Source organism: Leucopleurus acutus (genome assembly GCF_964270905.1).
Source record: "Leucopleurus acutus genome assembly, chromosome: 10".
NCBI lineage: Eukaryota > Metazoa > Chordata > Mammalia > Artiodactyla > Delphinidae > Leucopleurus > Leucopleurus acutus.
The window spans coordinates 85,420,217-85,435,066 of NC_139153.1; the positions used below are offsets into that span (position 1 = coordinate 85,420,217).

Below are 14,850 nucleotides of genomic sequence, written 5' to 3' on the forward strand. Positions count from 1 at the left end.
AAAATTTAAATACAAAAACAAAACAAAAAACAACAGTTAAAACCACAAATGATCACACCATCCAGAGAGAGCAATTTGCATTTTGGTATCTAGTTAATCTTTCTTCACATGCACTTTTTTTTATAAAAATGGGATAATACTGGACTTCCCCGTGGCGCAGTGGCTAGGAATCTGCCTGCCAATGCAGGGGAACACGGGTTTGATCCCTGGTCCGGGAAGATCCCACATGCCGCTGGAGCAATTAAGCCTGTGTGCCACAACTACTGAGCCTGCACTCTAGAGCCCGTGAGCCACAACTACTGAGCCCGCGAGCTGCAACTACTGAAGCCCGTGCGCCTAGAGCCTGTGCCCCACAACAAGAGAAGTCATTGCAATGAGAAGCCCGCGCACCGCAACAAAGAGTAGCCGCCGCTCGCCACAACTAGAGAAAGCCCGCGTGCAGCAACGAAGACCCAATGCAGCCATAAATAAATAAATAAATTTATTTAAAAATAAATCAATCAAAAATTTTAAAAACTGGGATAATACATACTTTTGTTCCTGCATGTTTACTGAACAATCTTTGATCCACCCTGTAAGTTTCTAACTTTCACTATTTGAAATGATGTTTTGCCAAATAAACACGTAGGTGTGCCTTGCACACTTTCATAGTGATTTCTTAGGATAAATTCCTAGTAGTGGAGCTGCTGGATACAACACGCACTCAGTGTGTAGACTTCTGCTGCACGCCGCCAAATCATTCTTAGGAAGCCAGCTCACCTCCCCAGAAATAACGTACAACACATTTACCTGCACCTTCACCAATACCAGGTTCTTTTGTGTACAGAATACAAATCTATATTTTTACATATAAGAATTCCTTAAAGCAAGGCGCATCACAGAAAACTAAAAATAAGACAGTTGTCATGTTTTAAGGGACTGCATTCAACACACTGGAAATGTGAAGCTACATTAACATCTGAAACGGTACAGGAAAATGCTGCCTCAGGGAGAGCTGAGTACCAGGTACCCAACAGATCTTGGCAAAACAATAGGCATGGAAGTTTCAAAAACATATTTTTCTGCTTTATCTCTTTTACAGGTTTTGGAACCATTTTCAAATAAAACTCCCCCTAACACCACCCAACTGGAAGTCCTTCCTGATGTACTGTGGGTAGAGAGGACCTGAGACTTCCCAGGTAAAGCATCCTGTAGATCTGGGAGAGACCTTTATATCCATCCCATCACACTCTCTTTGGCATCTGAATTAAGCAGGCACCGTGCCTATCAGAAAACCTGACTTTCGGGGGAATGAGAGGAGCTAACATTACAGGAAGAACATTCAAGTTTAAAAACAAGTAAATAAAATGAGTAGTGAGTGCCTCCAGCCCAAAGTCTATGGAATCTTTGGTCTGGTTGAGGTGAACATGCAGCCGATTAATAAACAAGACAAAAATTATCCTAGGTGGTCAGTGAGTGTTCAGAGCTAAATCCTGAACATATGAAGGAAGGCAGCAACCAAAGACAAATACTGTGTGATTTCACTTATATGTGGAATCTAAAAAGCAAAACAAACGAACAAACATAACAAAACAGACAGTAATAGAGAATGAACAACGTGGTTGACAGAGGGGAGATGGGTGGAGGGAGGAAGGAAATGGGTGAGGGAGGTTAAGAGGTACAAACCTCAGTTTAAAAATAAACTTGCAGGTGCAGTCACAGGTATGAAATGTACAATGTGGGGAATATAGACAATAACAATGTAATATCTTTGTGTGGTGACATTTCATAACTAGACTTATGGAGGTGATCATTTTGAAATGTATAGAAATATCGAATCACTATGTTGTGTGACAGAAACTAACACAGTTGTTGTGTTGTCAATTATACTTCAAACAAACGAACAAACTCGTAGAAAAAGAGATCAGATTTGTGATTGCCAGAGATGGGGGGTAGGGGGAAGAGGAATTGGGTGAAGGTGGCCAAAAGGTACAAACTTCTAGTTATAAGATAATTAAGCACTAGGAATTTAATATACAACATGATAAATGTAATTAACACTGCTCTATGTTACATATGAGAGTGGTTAAGAAAGTAAGTCCTAAGAATTCTCATCACAAGGAAAACATAGTTTCTCCTTCTTTAACTGTGTCTCTATATGAGATGATGGATGCTCATTAAACTTAATGTGATAATCATTTCATGATATAGGTAAGTCAAATCATTATGCTGTATACCTTAAACTTACATAGTGCTGTATGTCCATTATATCTCAATAAAATAAACAAAAACACTGGAAAAAAAATAAACGCAGAAAAGCAGCAACCAAAACTGAAAGGAGAAAAACTAAAAACGGAGTGAGATGGAAAACATCACCTCTCATTTCAATAGACCCCTCTCTTTTTCAGACTGATGGAGATCAGCTTGTCTGACACAAACCAGACTTGACATTCCTTCCTACCACTCGGGATGTGATTTTATAAACTGAACTACAAAACCTGTTTCCATACATTTGTTATTGGAAAGATCACATAATATCACTACAAAGATAGTAAATTCCTTGACTCATGCATTTATTTATTTATTCCACAAACAGCTATCCCATCACGTTGTATTGTAATAATCTATTGTCTCTTCCAGTCAGTAGACTCTGAATTTCTTAAAAGTAGACACTTTTGCCTGCGTAACCCTAGTACTCAGCACAGTGCTCTGTGCACACACAGTATTATTCATAATATGCATTTAAGGAAGGAAGGAACAAGTGAATTTCGTCTTTAACTGTCAGTGTGACTTACATCTTAAACTAAGCTTTGGTGTCCTTACCAGTAAAATTAAAGATCTAAATAGAATATTCTTTTCAGTTGTAACGTTCTTTATTCCATACTCTAGCCTAGATCTTCTAAGTTACCATAGGCTAGAAGGGATGTGAAAGGAATTCACATACAACTAGATTATAAGGCAGACTTAGTAAGCACTATATTTGTTGTACCAACTTAGTGTTGGGAATACTGAGGAGAGAGAAATTACATCTGACTTTTTGCAATGTCCAGGAAGAACTTTACAGAAAAGGTAGTATTTCAGGGGGGTAGGGAGGGGGCGTTAGGAGAGCACCTTGAAGGTTGGGGAATATTTTTAATAAGCTGAAATGGAGGGAGCGATGATAGAATATTCCAGACAGAAGGAGTGGGTGAAGTTAAAAAGTAGAAAAATACAAGGTGAATTAGAGCAATGGCAAGTCCTCCTGGTGTGACAGAGAAGGAAGGGAAAGCAGGAACGAGGCATGAGTGGCCCTGGGAGGATAAAGAGAGTCAAGAGGCTCAATGGGGATGCTGAGCGTCTGCAGTAGTTGCGAAAAAGCTGGAGGCATTAAAGGTGAGGAGGCAGCTGAACGAGACAATGCCAAGTCCAAGGTCTTGGAGATGGAGCAGATCTGAAAAAAAGGTCAAATATCAAGGAGGCAGTAGTACGGTGGTCAACACTTCAGACTTGGAAACTGACTTCTTGAGTTAAAATCTTGGTCCTGTCACCTACTATGTGACCTTTGGGGAATCTGTGTCTCAGATCTTCACCTGTGAAGTGAATATAATAATAGCACCTACCTCACAGGGTTGTGTTGTGTTCTTAAGGCCCTTCTAGAAGAGTGAGTGGCACGTGGTAAGAGAACAATAAATGTTGACTATAACAACCTTATGAAATAAACAGGAGAGTCATGTGACCTATATAACCAGTCATTTGGTGAATCTGTAAAAAGTTGGGAGGAGAGTCAATTCCAGTTTACATTCCAGCTTTAGATCTTCTTTTATCTTAAAGCATCATAGACTATATAACCTGAACTAAAGACTAAAAATAAAAATTCACCCCAATGCAATAAAAAAAGAAAAAGTATTAAAATGAGTTTCATACTGTTGCTCATTAGTAATATCTTTAGTTCACAGGGATACCAAGCAACATGAAAAATTCAAGTATTTACTGATGCTACATCTTGAACATAGAAGCTTATACCAAAGAGACCATGCCTTATTGACATCAGCAGTGGATAATTACATGTTGCATTTGTGAAATGTTCACGTATCTTATGTTTGTTGGATCACTACATAGATTATTAATATTTTACTTATGCCGTCCATAATTTTCTGTAAAAGAACGAATGAACGCAATAGGAACAACTTCTCTGTGGAAAAGAAAGATAACAGGAGATGTAAATCCAAGCACAGAAGAAATAGAACGGGTGGAGAAAAGGTTTCCTAGAAGACAGTGAAGAAAAAGGAAGGGGGTGGGGGAGCAGAAGTTAAGCTAGAAGAAGAGAAGAAAGAAGAGAAATAGATAAATGAGAGGCTATAAGAAGAAAATAGGGAAGAGAAAAAATTAAGATGGAACTTAAAAAGGAGAATGTAAAAACAGACATTTTGTTCCTTAATAGATTGATTCCCCAAACAGAGTCCGTGAATCTAATTGAGTAAGAAGTGTTCATGAGCTGTTTTCAATTTTTCAAAAAGCTTTGTTGAAATCATCTATTTACCAAAACAAGGCTGCAGAGGCTACCCTAAAATGTAATACTTTCGTTGGGACTGAAAGTATTTTAATTCGGTAACAAAATCTGTTATTTAATGTAAACTATAAATTCTAACAAGTGGCGGTATCTTTTGACTAAAAATACGAACACTAGCTAGTGATAAAATGAGTTTTATAGACAATAATTTTCAAAATCGATAGAATAATCAACAATAAAGACCCATATCTTGAAAAAAATTAGGAAATCCTCTTCTGAACATTTGAAAATGCTGTTGCAACGGTTAAAATAGGCAACTAATTTATTTCTGCTAATGTCTGTAATTTCTGATGATATTCCCATGATTATCACATTATCCCTAGGAGTATGTGATTGTTAACTACATTTCTATTTTACATGTTGCTCTTTCCAGTAACACAAACCCCTCATTGATCTGAACATCAAAATTGATTTTCTGATTATGTATACTACCTCTTTAATTCTGAAGAAACAAGAATCCAATGATGGAATTTATCTCCTTAAATCTCTTGATTATCTACGTCTCATAAAGATGAACACCAATGAAGTTTGATGGCTCTGGTTCACTTCACACATTATGCATATATTTTGTGATTTACATTATGCATATATTTTATAAATTATTTAATTATCACCAAAAAATAAATGTATATCAACAGAATATGTGTTAAAATGTATATGATGAGCAAATAAAAGATTATTTTAAAATACGAATTTGTTTTCTCGCCACCAAGCCTGTCTTTATTCTCTTGCTGTCTTCCTAGTTATTGCCGTCTGATACCGTGACTCCAGCAATTCTTTGTTATTACCAAGACCTTCAACCAATTGACCCTACATGTCCTCACTTCTCTCCTTAATCATCTTCAATGGTTCTTTTCTACCTGTGTCCACATCACCCCCCTTTCTTTTTCTACCCCACGTCACCTGCCCTCTCTCCCTCTCTCATATTCCAGATCTCATTTCCATGACTTAAACCCCAAACTATGAAATCATTCTTTATACCTTGTTCGAACATCCACTGCATCAGCAGATCCGTCACCTTTACCTTCAAAATATACCCAGAGTGTAACCACTTTCCACCATCTCCACTCCTATCAAATCAGGAGAAAAAGGAAACCCACAGAGGTAATCTTGGCATTAGGAACTGGTTTTCCTTATGCCATGAATAGGCATCTGTCCATTCCAAAAAAGGCTGACAAGCTGAATGCCTTGAAACTTGGCTCAGAGCCGTTCAAGGGGATGCTGGGAAAGCCACTCTTGGGGAGGTGACTTGCAGGCTGCACAATCCTAAAGCCACTTTAGAGGGTCCCAGGGTAACAGCTAGATGCTGGGCGCTGCTGCTCATCTCATACTTCAGGAGCCCAGCTCTGGAGAAACTAAGGAGAGCCAGAACAGAAACCATTTCCTTCTCTAGTGCCCCTCTAGTGCCCTCTACACACAAAGCTTCATACTAGCTAGCAAAAGAGAAAGAATTCTTTTGTGCATAGCCGGCAATACAGAGTGGATTTAAAGCTGAGAGCCAATAAATTGATAACTGACACACACTTGATAAGAATACATTTTGTAGTCTCTAGGGTAACCACTTAAGGAATTTTAAAAGAATGTGTAACCACAAAGGTCATAGAGGGAAAATGAAATAGTTTAAAAATATTAATCTGTGAAAGAAGCCAATTAAAGAAAAAAAAACATAAATGAGACAATAGAAAGTAAAAATCAAGATGGTAGATTATATCAATAATTGCATTAAATGTAAATGGATTAAATGCTGTCATTAAAAGACAGTTTGACAGACTGGATTTGAAAAAACACTCTTTGCTTACAAGACACATACTTAAGATAAGTACACTGAAAGCTTGAAAGAAAAAAACAGAGGAAATATATACCATGAAAATACTAATAAAAAGATGGCATAGCTATCTTAAAGTCAAACAAGGAGGAACACCTCACAATGTAAAAAGTCTTAGTTAACCAGGAAGCTATAAAAATCTAAATTTATATGCACATAATAAGAGCTTCAAAATGTATAAAACAATGACATAACTAAAAGAAGAAATATACAAATTCAAATCAAAGATATTTGAAAACCCCCTTTTCAGTAAATGATAAGCCAAGAAAATTTTCAAGGCTATACTTGTACGTCTTTTCTTCAGAATTTTAGATCAGTTTATCATGCTCCAACTTGCTTTTGGAAAAATGTATTATCAGCAACTTTATTTCCACGTCTGTTAAGGATCTAAGAGATTCTAGTGAGGGAAATGCTGAGACCTTGCCTAACGGAGGTGGAGGTGCAGAAGGAGGGGAGAAATAGACACGGTAGAGACGTCCTGTCTTGAAGACGTCACAGTTTAAATGCCTAAAGATTGTGAAGGACCATTAAGTAACTGGAATTATTTTCCTTGATGACCCAGCTGCCCAAGCTGGAGACCCCACTTGGCCTCCTTGTTTACTGCCAGGTAATAAGTAGCTTGCCAAAGAAAGGAAAACAAAGTTTACTATTCCCAAACTGTGGTTTTTCTTCTCTCTGTCTCTACTTTTTATTTTTTGTATCTAAATCCCATTTTTGGTGTGTTAAGAGGACATGAAAACAATCTATTGATTGATTTACCTTGTATACAAGCAAATTATAGGCTGATGATTATACTTCTTTGAGTTATTTGACAGATCATTTTAGCTTTAAGAAACTGCTGTGGTTTCAACTGGAGCTGGTAACTGTTTCAGTTAAAAAGTATTTCAGTTATGTAAATAGCCATTGAAAATGTCTTCCTTTTGTAATATAAATTCCCACAAGAAGTGTACAGGATCTAAAGAAAACAATAACATTTTGTCAAGGGATATAAAAGAAAACTAGAACTAATAGGGAGAGATATTATGCTCTGGATGGAAATATTTTATGTTGTACCAATCTCTAAATTCAGTGAAATCTCAATAAAAATCTAAAATTCATAAAGAATTCCAACAAATAAATTTTAAAATGTAAACAATGAAATAGAAACTTTTGCAAGAGATATGAATAGGAAATTCTCTAAGGAAATATAAGTGGCCAATGAATAAATGAAGCTTAAATTCATTAATAAGGTGTACCAGGATAAGTATACAGGAGAGATCATTTGCAAAATTATTTAACATTTTTAAAATGAGAAGAACTAAGTATCAATTGTGAAATAATTAAAGTACTAGAATACATCACATTCAATAGTGGTTAAAAACAATATAAATAGTAAATATATACTGTTGATCCAGAAAGACCTATAATGCAGATTTTAAAAAGAATCAAGTTGCAAGTAATACAATGTTATGACTTTTATGTTAAAATAACACTACAGGGAATTCCCTGGGGGTCCAGTGTTTAGGACTTTGTGCTTCATTGCAGAGGGCCCAGGTTTGATCCCTGGTCGGGGAACTAAGATCCCGCAAGCCGTGTGGCCAAAAAAAAAAAGTTTCTAAAAAAAATAACACTACACATAGTAATGTGTACGTGTGTGTGTGTGTGTGTGTGTGTGTGTGTGTGTGTAACTCCAAGGAAGAAGATCTGAAGAGCTTACATCAATCTACTAACAGGATCCTTCATTTCTTAATATATTTCTGTATAATTTAAATGTAATAACAAGAAAGCTTTCCTGTATTTATCATGTAATTAGGAAAACATAAATATTAGTATACATAGCATTGTAGACTCTAAATCCACCCTCTAACTCAGTTTTGATATTTTAAATATTCTTTTCCAGTTTTATTCGATATTTCTATTTTTACTATTTTATATCTTCTTGGGTATGCATTTTTTAATATTGATGTGTTAAGATAATTTTCATGTCTGCAATATTCCATATTTTGAAGGAACAATAACTTCTTCTGTTGCTGAGCATTAACTAATCTTATAAAGACTATCATCCGTATTACTTTTTTCACATTTTGGGATTCTTTTCTCGGGATAGAATTCTTGAAGTTGGATTACTGAATCGAAGAATACGAACAATTGGGCTTTTGGTAGCACCTTCTCAGTCGTCCAGCTAATGTACAGACCGCTAAAACATATGGACAGTCGCCCATGCTATACTTGCATTTGTTCATTCCCCATGGAGCTCCATAATGTTAATTCTGCAGGCCCAGCACACTCTCTTGCTTGCAAATCTTACTCATGTACTATTCCTCTTCTAAAAATTCCTTCATTACCTGTAGGGTGATCATTTTTTCTGAAAAGCAGCAACAACAAAAAAATACACAATACGTTATGTATTCTAAAGCATTAAGCTAATGTAAGAAAGACAATAACAAAAACTCTGCCTACCTCTTACTCCCATATATTATTATTTTGGCAGCTGAAAATCAGAGCTAATTTACTCAGTAAAATAAGCCATCTAGATTTTAAGAATATGTATTTTCCCTGACGACTCAATAAATCTATATTAATTTGAAGGCAGAAAAATGTGCCTTGAATGGTTTTAAGTTTCCTGGACTGCTCCTTATCCTGATTTGGGCCACTTCATAAGGAGCCTCGGGCCCTTTGGAAACTGCAATGAGCTGATGTCGTCGATAGGTGGCGGAAGAGGAGCGCATCCAAACCTCGCGGCCCGCGAGACCGACCCCTTTGGCGGGTTTCTGGATGGGGCCTGAGGGGTGGGTGTCGTTCGCTCAGTGATGTCTTCAGAGTAACTCAAGCAGCAGCTCTCACTCTTTCAAGAACCCTCTTCCTCTGGTGTATCTGGGAAGAGAGGGGCTCAGTGGTCCCTCGGAAGCTCGCAGTCGTCTTCCCCGGCTCCTCCGCAGGGCACGGGACACCTGTCGTCCGGTCGCCACGCCACCGCCTCGCAGACTGAAGGTACGGCCACTGCACCCCAGTGTTGGGATAATTAAGGGAACAGCGGAGCAGGAGGTTAAAACTTAAAAGCTGTGCGCTAAACATGGCTTTCCCCTGTGTTGGTGGGAAAACACGTGAGGCATCAAATCCTTTACAGGAGGGCCCCTGGAGTGGCACACGATCCCAGCCTTCACTGTAGGGGAGGAGACAGGTTAAACACCCTGCTTCCTATATCACCCAGGCATCCCTCACCCACCATTTAGGGGACCCTTTCCCACCCGTTGAAACGGACCCAGGACCATGCCTGTTCCCAGGTAGTGCATTTCCTCCGGTCTGAAATATTTACTCAGTAATTCCTCGAGGGCATCAGTGGCGCAGTCAACACTGCCTTTATGGCTGCAAGACCTGCAGGCCCTGCCGCTTTGGCCTCAAGGACCCCCATGTCCAGGGCAGGGGTGGGCCTCTTAGCCCAGTCCACTTAGAGCTTCCTCTGAGTAAACATGCAGGTAACAGTTGAATCAAACCCACCGTTCATCGAGGGACAAATGTTTGTTTTTGGAAAAAGCAGTTTCAAATTTTCAGAAGGAAGGGATAGTTTCCTAACTTGCTAAACAGCAGAGTTCAGACTTTGCTTTATGGGTCAAAGCAGTGTTACTTCTTGTCCTTTGACATCATCACGCACCCGCTCCCGTCCAAACCTTCTTTTCAAATTGTGCAGCTTTGGGACAAGCGGGCATAAGAAAGAGCTTTGTGTCTGAGCCATTTCCCTCTTAATGGACCCTCCCTTCGGTACACAAACGTTACAGTCCCTTAACTTTGAAATGTGTTTTTTTTTTTTTTTTTTTGCCGTATGCGGGCCTCTCACTGTTGTGGCCTCTCCCGTTGTGGAACACAGGCTCCGGACGCGCAGGCTCAGTAGCCATGGCTCACGGGCCCAGCCGCTCCGCGGCATGTGGGATCTTCGCGGACCGGGGCACGAACCCGTGTCCCCTGCATCGGCAGGCGGACTCCCAACCACTACGCCACCAGGGAAGCCCTTGAAATGTCATTTTGTAAGGCTTAGATGCTTAGTGTCCTCCTCAGCCTCAGTCTATGGGAGGATGGGAAGTTGGATAGTTTTATTCTTCTGTTTACGTAATTAAAACACCAAGATGGGAGGATTGTACTGCTATGTGTTACCACAACTATCACACAATTGAAAGGCATAGGCCTGCTGAAAGGGCCTCATGTGTTCCTAATAATCTGATAAAGGATGGTGGACCTGCCCAATAATAATCCAGCTAAAAGAACAAAGAAGGGATTTTTTTTTTTTTCCTTTTGGAGGCATGGACCTATCCAAGCTGGACCGGGGAAGTCCTTGTTTCCATTAAAATGGCATTTATAGAGCTGATTATTTCAGTAGCTAAAATTGACTCAGGCGAATGGAACCTCTTCAGCAGTAAAGACTTTCATTTATCCCTTTTGCCTGAAAAAATTCTAGGACCAGGGTTGATTTGCCCTCACAAAAATAGATCAAGCAAATTCTTATAAGGCCAGGCAATGAAACAATGTTCCCAGATCCTCAGACTAATATTTCCCTAGAAAAAAAATTAAAATATCAGTGGCCTCACAGTCCAGGAACAAACATTCTGTTGCCCTCTGGGTAGACAAACATTATTAAGTTCAACGAGACATTTGGGACCCAGTGACCAGAGCATTTACGACTATTGCAACAGTGGGTCCCAGCTGCCCTGCCCCCACCAGCTGAAGTGCCCAGGAAGTCAGGTGCAACTCTATGGATCTTACAGTGAATTCTGAAAATGGCACATGTCCGATAATAATGATCATTGTTATTACTGTATACTTTTTACGAAGTATTTATGAAGCCAGATAGCTTATTATTCAACATCACCCAGGAAACGTGGCACTTGTGTTCCTGCCCAAAAAGAGAACCATTTGGAACTTGAGTCCCATCTAGAATTTACTTTTCCCTTCAAGAGGACGAAATACCAAAATTCATTTTCATCTCCCATCAGTGACTAGGGGAGAAAAGAGGCAAATGGGAGAAAAAAGTGCTCTGAAGAGCAGTGCTGCAAAATTGGGCAAATAAAGGAAGAAATTCCTCCCAGGATAAAAATTCAGCTGAGACTGATAGTTTGCAAAGCTTATTAGAGAAAGCAAGAACTCCTTAGGAACATAATTGCAAGATACTCTGAACCTATAGTGCTATGCTAAAATGAAGAATTTTCATTGATGAGTAATTAGATAGTTTTAGCATCTACCTGAATTTAGCCCCCAGTAGAATAACTTTGGACGCAGAGGGTGGTAGGAACTGGAAAGCCAGAGGACAGTAAAAGCCCAGACAGTTCAATCTGATCATCACACTCAGCTAAGAGTTTTCATCAATTTACATTGGAAATGAATGAGCGATTCACATCAGAAATTTGCAGTACCATCTGCATTTTGTTGTATGTAATGTCGCTTTAGAGAAACCTGTACCCGGCTGTCATTCCAGAGTGTGGCTTCCATCATTCTCAGCTCCTGTGCTGGTTGTTAGAGGCTTGTGATTTGAAGAACCCTTGAGTGGTGGGTGGTAGACATGTGACTCCTGTCAGAGGATCTGCCTCACCGCTGAGCCCAGCCTCTGGGTCTCGGCTGGGATAGCTCAGGTGAGGGGAAAGGAGCTCCTGTTTCCTTCTGGAGTGCCACCTGCCCCGTTTACCCAGCATGCCTCTCCTCCAGGCCTGTGCTGGCTTCCATTGAGCTTTTTCTTTCTTTACATCTTTCAAATCCCCAAGCATCCTCATCGCTTACCTCCTGGGCATGTCCAGCCTGCACCTGTCTGTACCCACTTCTTTCTTCTCTGAACCCTCGTCACACCAAACAGCTGAGCACACGCTGGATGGCTGATCATTTTATGTGATTAGCCTTGTCTCCCCTTGGAGTCCATAAGCTGTGGAGGCCAGGGTCTGTATATTTCTATGCTCACACTTCCTAACACAGAGATATTTTCAATGAATACTTATTATTAACAATAGTTAACATTTACGAAACTCTACTAGGTGTCAGGCACTCTGCTAAGCATACACTATACGTTGCTTTTTCTTTTATTGAGGGATGGCTAATTTACAATATTATATTAGGTTCAGGTGTGCAACAGAGCAACTCAAATACATTGTTTCTTTCAAGATAGGAGGAAGGTTTTATTATCCCTATTTTACCAATGAGGAAACCAAGGCTCAAAGAGCTAGTTAACTAACTTGCCCAGGGTCGTACCATCCATTTGATCTAGAAACTTGAATGGGCTGGTCCTAACCCCTCAGGTGCTACTTCTCTGGTAGGTGGACTGGAGGCGGGTGGCATTTCCCAGTGACCGTGTTTCTCCTGTGCCCTTTGCCTGGGCTGTCACTCAGGGCTTGAGGGAGGTGCTTCTGATTAACTCATTTGGCCGCAGGACCTTTGCAAGGACTGGAGGGAAATGTAGCATTCTCCCTGAGTACAGGTCCTTTGCGATGCTAATGGCTTTTCTGGAGGCAGGTGAGCAGCTCTTGGGGGTGGAATGGCCCATGATGCCTGGTTATGCATTCCTAGCACACGAGCCCCCTTTTGGGAGGAACTGGGTCAGACGATTAAACAACTATTCTCTCTCTCCCTCCCCACCCCAATCTGCTGCCTGCTGTCCACCGAGGATACTTGCTTTTTTAAAAAATAACTCTCTGGGTTTAAGGATACATGTGAATATTTTCTTTTCCCAACTGCATCAAGAAGTACCTGGATGTTTCAGATTCTTGGGGCTCTCAGAGTTGGTTCACGTCAACAATGCTGTCCGCTTAGGATATGGCGGGTTAGAAAGACGATCCAGATTAGTGCCTTCCAAATTCCAAATGTAAGATAACAATAATCCTGAATATTAAATTATCATCATTAAGGACTAACATTTAGCCAGGGCTTTCTCTTAGCTTTCAGTCAATATGCTAAGTTTTTAATAAGCTTTTTCTCATTTAATCACCAAAAAGCTCCCACCAGATAGATATTTATTAATTGTGTGACCTGGAGTAAATTCTTAACCTCCCTGAGCTTCAGTGCCTTGGTGTGCAAAATGGAGGTAATAATAGTACCTGCCTCCTAAGTTTGTAATGATGACGGAATTAACTAATCCACGTAAAGGGCTTAGACCCTAAAGACAAAATAAGAGCTCAGTGTGTGCTCTCATCCCCATCTTACAGAATCAGGAATCTGAGCCCCCCAGAATCTTGCCTAAGGTCTCATGTCTGAGATCTAAACCTCAAAGTAGAATCCATTAACCAGTCTGATATACTGCCTTCCTTAGTTAATTGCTGGTTTAATTTAAAACGGTAATTATTTAAACTGTGTCTTTTGTCCCCTGACTACACTGTGTCTGGTTGGGTAGGGAACAGGGCTACCTCCCTCAAAAGGTTTACATTTTAACAATAGACATGTTTTCAGCCCAAAGAGGTGGATTTGTGCAGTAGGAGTTTAGTCTTCAGTGTCAAGCCAAGGTGGCCAGAATATTTTGAAGTGGGAAGAAGAAGTAGAGACAGCCCAATTCCACCATGCCAAGGACTGTCTTATCTGCTTGGCATTGAGACTGGCCCAAAGGAGAGCCAGTCCTGAAGCTTGTTTGACTTCCGGCCTAGGACACAGCCAGCCCTGTATGATCTCTCCATGTAAGAACCGTTCTCATTGAAATCCACTCGAAGTGTTCATCCTCATAACCAGCAGTAGCAATCCCTGCAATAGGCATTAGGAGTATTCCTATGTAAGAATCAGCTAAGGTGGCGGCTTGTCCTAGAAATGTCACCTCTTATGCTGCCTTCATTCACTGGCCTTCCCATGTTTAGCTTTCAGACGGGCAGCTTGACTTGGCAGGAAGAGTCTATTTTTCTGAAAGTTAAAATGGCTCTCCCAGCTGGCGGGAGGAAGGGGGCCAGCAAAGACGATCAGGTCACATACCAGACCAACCGTCTTTTCTTTCTTTCTTTCTTTCTTTTCTTTTTTTTTTTTTTAAATCAGAGTGGCTGTCCTCCTTGTTTTCTTTGAAAGAAGATCATTTTCTGAACGCAGAGAGATTGGGCTCTCCAGCAGCCTCTCTCGGTGGGTGGGACCTGCTGAAGAATGCAAGGGTGAGAAACAAAACCAAACCTCAGAGGATGGAAAGAATCCCTTTCCCGTGGACATCAGTTACATTCATTAATGGCTCACAAATGAGTTCAGACTCATGTTTTGATCTGTGGGATTGTTTTAAATTGAGCTCCAGAAACAGGTCCTGAGAGCAGGATTCATGTGTAAGTGATTTATTAAGGAAATGTTCCCAGGGAAGCCAGGAAGTTAGGGAAAGATGGACAGAGAAGGGGAAGAACCCAAGAAAAGCTCCATCTCATGTCAAATACCTGCCTCAGCCCGATCCTCTAGGGGAGCTCTGGAGGGTGAATTATACCTCAGGGTGTGTCCCCACTCAACGGCAAGGTTGCTGGGCTTTCAGACTCCCTCACCAGCAGTTGACACTCCCAGTTACGGGCCACCCTGGAGGAAGGGAGAACTCCCAGGC

General features: G+C 40.3%; 1 protein-coding gene across 1 annotated transcript in view; it reads left to right on the forward strand.

Annotated features, from left to right (window-relative positions):
* The window catches only part of LOC309967380 (cytidine monophosphate-N-acetylneuraminic acid hydroxylase), a 95,335-nt gene extending 90,144 nt beyond the window's left edge, over window positions 1-5,191 (forward strand). Inside the window, exons 16-17 of the mRNA XM_082847994.1 lie at window positions 1,082-1,178; window positions 3,908-5,191. Of these exons, the coding sequence (XP_082704120.1) occupies window positions 1,082-1,157 (76 nt within the window). The 3' untranslated portion in view covers window positions 1,158-1,178; window positions 3,908-5,191. The remainder of the gene's footprint in view (window positions 1-1,081; window positions 1,179-3,907) is intronic.
* The last annotated feature ends 9,659 nt before the right edge of the window (window positions 5,192-14,850 follow it).